Genomic DNA, 7,944 nt, shown 5'->3' on the forward strand with positions numbered 1-7,944 from the left:
TATATTTAGCAAGCTGAAACAATCTATAGGTTTTTACAAGCCCTGTACAGACTTTAGAGTTAAGGTAGGAACATGGTGGTGTATTTTTCAAATATACTGTTGTTGTGTTGATTGCCGGGACTCCACAACTAGCTAGGCACAGAAGTGGCTTGTTTTTTCCTACAGACTGCTACTGATTCCTGGGCTGGTAACAGTCCCCTCTCTCCCTCCGTTTCCAGGCCTGGAATACCAGATTTCGACCAACTGAATCTGGTTTTCCTTTCTCCCGGTTTCCTCTGCCCAAGGGCTGTTTTAGATGCTATTAATTCTAGTAAATGATATTGGACAGCTGGTCCTATCGTTTACTGCGCCTCTCTTTATCGACGAGCCCTCTGTCAGACATGTGATATCATATCTCCAGCCACATTCTACCCAGGTTATATGCTCTGAGCTTTAGTCTGACTCCCGGATATTTGTTAGTACTACTCCCCGATTTGGCATTCAATCCTCCTCGTGGTTACACCTAGAAAGAGGATTTTCTATATCTGGGCCATTAAATCATTCTCATCCGTAGCCTCAGAATGTTTGTTTTTCCTGTCAGAAGAGCCTCTTCCCTTACCGGAGGATTTATTGACCTGGGCTCTTTGCTCAGAAGCCGTTCAAACTCTCATTAAAGTTTTGTACCTCTCAGTCTGTATTGCAATCTCCTTAGGATTATATTTCTACGGTACTTATTTAAAAGACAGTGGTAGTGACGTATGGAAGCTGAGTCTGACGTATCGGCCACGGAGGCCATGGTACGTGCCACCATACAAGCTGAGAAGGACTGGGAGAAGGCCACGAAAACAGGTAGCTGGCAGGCTACTTTGGAGGACGTGGTTATCCAGCCAGCAAATCAGGATGCTGACAAGGATGGGGCCTGGTCTCAAAGTGTTTTCATAAACGAGCCAAATCGATACAACAAAGCACGGAAGCCCGTCAGAACCATTCCTCCGCCTGATGCACTTAAATTGGACAGTGTCCATCTGTCTGATAGAATAGAAAAGCTTCAGAAGTTCGCTTTGGTGGGTAAGTGGCACTTCCCAGAAATGGAGGATGCCGCAATGAGGAAGTGGTTGGAAGCGCAGTGGAAACCGCTGATAGGCTATTTTCCCATAGTATCAAAGCTCATGAGGGAGTGGTATAGTTTTCAGTTTCTAAGTGCGGACGACGTTGAAGCTATCCAGAAGCTTCCATGGGTATTTGGAAAAAGCTTCCTTGTTCTCCACAGATGGTATATAGGATACAACCCCTTGAATAACACTCCATCAAACAACTTAATTTGGGTAAAGCTCCCAAATCTCCCGCTGGAACTCTGGTCCAGGGAGACTTTAATGGAGATAGGCAACTCTATTGGCAGATTTGTCTACGTCGACCCATGGGTTTTGGGGCAGAGAGACAAACGCATTGCATGGATACTTATTGAGAAGGCTTACAGGGGTGGCTTCCCAGATCATATAGAGATCACCTGGAGGAATCTAAAAATTAATCAAAGGCTTGACTTCTGGGGTATTCCTTTTAGATGCTCCGCCTGTCACAGGACTGGACATCTAATAAACAACTGCCCCCGTCGTCCACATATTAAAAAAAAAAAGAGGGGCCCATGACAAATTCCGGGCGAACTCCCCTCGGTCCCTGTCTGATGTTCAGCAGACTCCGTCAGCTAGTTGGACTCCGACGGATCTGGAGAATGCTCAGAATGGTAAGAACATCGTCGATGGATCTATTACATCTCCCCAACTCTTTTCTCAAGCACGCTCATTATGCCTTGATTCCAGATCAGGACCTTCAAAGCCGGAATCTTTTTCATTTGAAGACTATAGCGCCGGGAAAGAGCTGCAATCCTTCATCTGTCCCTCTCCCCCGGTCCCTCTCGAAGAAAATGCAATTCCCTCCCCCCTCCCGATACCCAAACCAAAAAATTTTAAGGTGGGGACACAGACCATTGTTATCTCTTCACCTTCGCCTACTCCTGAAAAAAGCCTCCTCCCCTCCGTCAAGGGTAAAGAACCTATGGTCTCTGCTACGCCTCAAAATTCTCCATCCTCATCTCCTGCAAACTTATATGATAGCGATATTGATTTTCTCCTGAGCAAGAAATCCCTTGAATTGGAGCCCTTAACCATTCACAAGCCTCCGAATCCGTCTCCTCCTTTTATAAGTCCAAATTCCGCTAAAAATATTACTGTCAGGAAGAAGAAAAATGGAGGAAGTAGACATTTCCGCGGACGGGCTTATGACGTGGACAAAGATATTAGGACCCTATCCCTGGTGGACATTCCCATTCTTGAAGTGTCGGAGAATCAGCCTCTTAGAGCAAGCGCGGCTGCCTCCCCCCCCCACAAAAAAAATGAATTTCATCTTATCTATGAATATCCGAGGTCTGGGAGCAGATCTCAAATTTTTGGCACTTAAAGATCTCTTTCTCTCTGTAAGGCCGAAAATCATTCTTATTCAAGAAACAATGCATAGTAAACAAGCTGCCATCTCCTATTTTAGGAAAATGCTTCCTCTGTGGCACATGGCGGCCTCGGACGCTGAGGGTCTCTCGGGAGGTTTGGCGGTTATGTGGGATCCTTCTTGGATCAATGCAAAAGCCTACAAATGCTTTGCTGGAATTCTCATATCGGCAGATATCAGAGGATTTTCTAACCCCATCAATATCTTGAATATTTACGCCCCTTATAAAAACAGATCTATTTTCTGGGGAAAGTTTTTTGACTCAGAAATTTTTGACATCGATTCATTAGTGATTGCAGGTGATCTTAATATTACTCTAAGCTCGGAAGAATGTTGGGGGAGATGTAGGAAGAGAGATCCGCTCTCGGACAAAATCAAATATGAATTCCTTCATAAGAATCTTGTTGATGTCGTTCCGTCCAATATGATGCCTACGTGGAGCAACGGACGAATCAAAGAAGCCTATATTGCCAAAAGAATTGATCGCTTTATTGTCCATGCCAGCATTATAGATAAAATGGGTATGCCTCTTTCGACTATTGAAAGTGCTTTCATCTCTGACCACAGGCCAATTTGTCTCAGCTGGAGGGAAAAAGGTTACAGGCAGGGGTACCCTTTCAAGTTCAACAGAACCTTCTTAGAAGACCCGGCTTTCAATATAGAAGTAACAAAGGCCTGGAAGGATCTATCCTCAAACAATTTGGATCCTCCTTTTCTGACTTTCAGGGACAAAATGACCTCTATGAGAAAAGTGGTTAAGGCATGGCAAACCAGAAAACGTCAGGCGGACAGATTGGCTCTCAAAGAAATTCAAAAGGAGTTGTCTGATATTTCTATTCATTTGAATGCCAATTCTCTTCCTTTCAATTTGAAATGTCGTATAAATGAACTCGAAAGGAGAAAACAGAAAATTCTAAAGGAGGAGGAGGCCTCATGGAGGCTGAAGAGTAGGGCGACATGGCTCATGGAAGGTGACAAGAACACCAAGTTTTTTCACAGGTTCGCAAATGCAAGGAGAGAGAGGAACGCTATCTGGAAAATCGCGATGGTCAGGGGGGTTTCCTCTATTCACAACATGATATTTCAAATGAGGCAGTGAGATATTTCAAAGATCAGTACAAAAGAAGTGAAAACAACAGTTTTCAGGATATCCTGTGGGGTATTGATCTGGCCCCCCAAATGTTTGACGATACAAAAAATGATGTGCTGTTTCGTCCCATATCTGAGGAGGAACTCTTAGAAGTCATGAAGGCCTTTAAAAAGGACAAATGCCCAGGGCCTGATGGTTGGACTGTAGAATTCATCTTACACTTTTTTGACATCATGAAAACAGATCTTTTGAGAATGGTGGAAGCCACAAGAATTTCGGGCAGCATCCATCATATTACTTCTTCTACGCAGATAGCCCTGATACCAAAGAAATTGGATGCAGACTCCTTCAAAGACTTCCGGCCGATCTCTTTATGCAATATTTCATTCAAAATTATATCAAAAATCATTGCAGAACGGATCAAAGCATCCTTGGCCGAGTCATTGACAAAAGATCAACATGCTTTCTTAAAGGGCAGAAATATAATTGACGCTGTCGCAATCACTCAGGAAAGCTTGTTCTCCATGTTCTCCAACAGATCTGAGGCGGCTATACTGAAGATTGACTTGCAAAGAGCTTATGACTGCTTGGAATGGGGTTTCATCAGATGCTTATTAGCAAAGACTGGTCTAAAGTCAAATGTCATTAATTGGATCATGGCATGTATTGAGAATGTTAATTACGCTGTCATTCATCCTGGCGATGAACTCCCTTAGTCTCCATATCAATAAGGCTGTATCAGAGAACCACTGTAAACCCTTGAAGATATGCAGGAACAACTATATATCCCACAATTTATTTGTTGACGATGTTCTTATCTTTGCGATGCTATGCAGGGTTACATGGAGATGCCTTTATGACATTCTATATAGGTTTCAAAGGGCCACGGGTTTACAAATAAATATATCAAAATCTACCCTATATCACAATGATGTCAATATGGAGATGGTGGCGTGGATTGCTGATATGTTTGGTGTCGCCACAAAGTCAATCAGGGAAGGTATTAAATATCTGGGATTTCACCTAAAGGCAAAAGGATATTCAAAAGAGGATTGGAAATGGCTCATTGACAAATATTACAAAAAGATTTCCTCCTGGGAATATAAATGCCTAACTCTGGCTGGAAGAATAGTTCTAACACGTGTTGTTATTCTACAACTTGTTGTGTATTGGGCACACATTTTCTACCTCCCGGCAAGCATTATTCAAAAAATGAACAAGATCACTTCAAATTTCATCTGGGGCGGCAATGCAGTTCAAGGAAAATATCATCTCACTTCTCTGGAGAAGATTTCTAGGCCGAAGTCATCAGGCGGTTGGGGTTTACTAGATTTAAGAACATTTGGAAAAGCTCTTCTATGCAAATCCTTGTGGAGAGGCATCTATGGGAATGGCCTTTGGAGTAACACCATAAAAATAAAATACATGAAAGGTAAACGTATGGAGCACTGGTTCCGTTTGAAAAGGATTGGTGTAAAGGGCGGTTCTGCTATCTGGCTTAGCTTCCGCAAAATTGACCCTTTCTTCCTGAGCAATCTTAAATGGAGCCTCCAAACAGGTAAAAGAATCTTCATTGAAATCGAACCCATTATGAGTGGATGCGTAGGAATTTCTATACCTAATAGAATCCTTTCCTTTCTACACGGCAAAGGATACTTCACTTGGGATAAATTGATTGCAGACTGGCAGGGTCCCATTCCCATTTGGAAATTTGCTCATGATATCGGCTTGCTGGTGTCACTGTTATATTTATGGAATCCACTCAGGAATGACCTAAGGAATTGTGGGTTTCTCCGGTCCAATTTACAAGATTTTTTAGTTTGGAATTTACCAGGTACAAACAAACAGGTGACTGTCAAGGGTATTTATACTGATATGATGGCTTCTAAATATGCACTCTCTTATTCACAGTTTCCCATAGTTTTTTGGAAATCAAGATGCGCTCCCAAGCTCATTTACTTCTCATGGTTGGTTTTTTATAATAAAAACCTGTCCTGGGAGAACTTACGGAAAAGAAATTGGCATGGCCCAAGCATATGCCAAATGTGTGAATCGGTAGAGGAATCAAATTTTCATATGTTCTTTCAATGCAACTCCATTCAGCGAATTTGGTAGGAATTGGCTTTTCTATATGGATTTCCTCTTGTTTCACATGTCTCTACTCAAGCCGCTTTTGTCTGGTGGGGTAGACAGCGAGAATCATGGAGGCCGATCTTTGTGACTACTTTATGGTGTGCCTGGAGTTGGTGGAACAACAAAATTTTTAATGATGTAAGGGTGTCTCTCATGGACATTATACAAAACATTTATTTCCTTCTCAGCTTTGTCCCCAAAGAGAGTCCAAAAATGAAAAAGTCTAACATGAATGGGTTTCCTGATCCTCTCCTTAGGCCCCCGATGGCCTTTTTTGACGGACCTGCCCAACGAAATTCTTGTGGCTGTGGGGTTTTCATAATCATAAGTGAGCATCTACATTACAGATTGGCTTGGAATGCTGGTAATGGGACAAACAACATGGCGGAGGCAATGGCCCTTGCGGGTCTGCTCGCTTTCTATATTTGTTTTGACATCCATTCCATCTCTATTTACGGGGACTCCAAGTCCATGGTAGATCATGTTAATGGTAAATGCATCATCAGATGCCCACATCTTGCTGGCTGGTTGGAGGGAGTCATGTTTTTTTGGGACCTCATGGTTGGCAGCTCTATACAACACATCTACAGGACTCGGAATCAGGTTGCGGACTGTCTGTCTAAGCAGGGTCTTCTCCTCGGTATAGGTACCTAGTCTCTGGAGGTTTTGGCATATGGGGAGTCTTTCTTCATACAAGATTTCTGTATCCCGGGTTTCTGATCATCTTCAATTGTTTCAAATGTTTTGCTTATGGCCCTTCTCCTTTCTGTATCATTTTTTGATTCCTCTTGAATATGGGTGGTCTTAAATGATAGTATCCATCTCTGTTACATGCTCCTAGCGGGATGCTAGAGATGTCTTTGCATAAGTCTTATCTTTCTTATCTGAGATTTTGTAGTTTTTTGCACAGAAGTTTCTCCCCTGGAATATGATATATGTAAATACATGATATGTACTTTCTGCCACTGTTTATACAAGACCAATATAATATAATCTTGCTTTTTTTTCCTAAAAAAAAGTTTCGATAGCTTTTTAAAGACTTCAAGTTATGTAATGGGGAAACCTTTATCAAAATATTCAAGTTAAAATGTTTTAATATCTAAATATTATTTTTAATAAATATTTTTTTTTAAATTTCGAGATTAAGAATTCTGATTATTCACGGTGTTATTTTTAAGTTAATTTTAGGAATCGGCAACAAGACTTGAAAGTCTATTGAAAAATAAATCTAAATTCTCAATTTCTAACAAATCTGCAAATTCAAAAATTTAGATTTTAAATATATTATTTTAATAAAAATATTAATACTTAATTTTTCTTATAAATTTCTTAAATATATTATATATTTAATATTCATATTCTTTTGTTAATTGTAAATACATTTATTTTTTCTTTTTTTTAGTAAGTAAGCACCCACACGCAATTTGAACCAGTGACCTATTGCAAGGAGTGTCTTAATAGTACACCCATTCATCGTCAATCCAAAGCTTTGTGAACAAATATACTCACTTTCTCATTCTCAACACCAATTTGCAATTTTTTAATATATTAAATTAAATTAAATTGATATATTTTTAAAATTAATAAATTTAAAAATGTTAATTTAAAAAATATAGAATTTATAAATTAAATAAAAAATATAAATTTTATAGAGTAAATGAAATAAATATATATATATATATATATAATTATAATTAAAAGGCTTAATAATTAATAATAAACTTATATGCATGTATGGCCCAAACACCGAAAACTAAGTGTTGTAATGAATAATTACCCAACTATTGAATTATTATCTTTTGGAATTGCAATACAATCAATGGCCCCAACATAAAGATGCAATAATCATAGCCCATATTTTATTGGGATGTATGTATAACCAAATTATTATCGAAGAATCTAACCATTAATAAAGAGATCCAAATTTCTTCAACCAACCAAATTATTCCTCACCGACATCGCCCATTCCCCTCGAATCATTTTCCCGGTTTCCAAATCTAAAAATTTCAGTCCACACCAGATCTCTACTTCGGGAAATCACAGATGATACAACTTAGACTGATTAACTGCAGCGGTAGCATTGAAATATTTGAGAACTTGAAACCACGTTTCCCTGCCCCGAGCTTGTGAACTGCAACAGTTTCAGGAACCAAGAATATTAAAGTTTTTTTTAGGTTGTGGTTTACGGACACTCTGTTCAATGTGTGATGCTACCTCTTTAAGAAAATTTGGGTTGATCTATT

At 39.9% G+C, this 7,944-nt stretch overlaps 1 protein-coding gene across 1 annotated transcript; it reads left to right on the forward strand.

Annotated features, from left to right (window-relative positions):
- The first annotated feature begins 2,539 nt into the window (after positions 1-2,539).
- Positions 2,540-3,577, forward strand: LOC149231443 (uncharacterized). Its single transcript, XM_089381641.1, has one exon. The coding sequence runs from the start codon at positions 2,540-2,542 to the stop codon at positions 3,575-3,577; it is 1,038 nt and encodes a 345-aa protein (XP_089237767.1).
- The last annotated feature ends 4,367 nt before the right edge of the window (positions 3,578-7,944 follow it).

Source organism: Pinus tabuliformis, chromosome J (genome assembly GCF_031772625.1).
Source record: "Pinus tabuliformis cultivar Carrire ecotype Pingquan chromosome J, CPIR1, whole genome shotgun sequence".
NCBI lineage: Eukaryota > Viridiplantae > Streptophyta > Pinopsida > Pinales > Pinaceae > Pinus > Pinus tabuliformis.

What these genes read in the sequence shown, in the direction of transcription:
- LOC149231443 (XM_089381641.1), top strand. Translation starts at nt 2,540, where the DNA reads ATGGCGGCCTCGGACGCTGAGGGTCTCTCGGGAGGTTTGGCGGTTATG.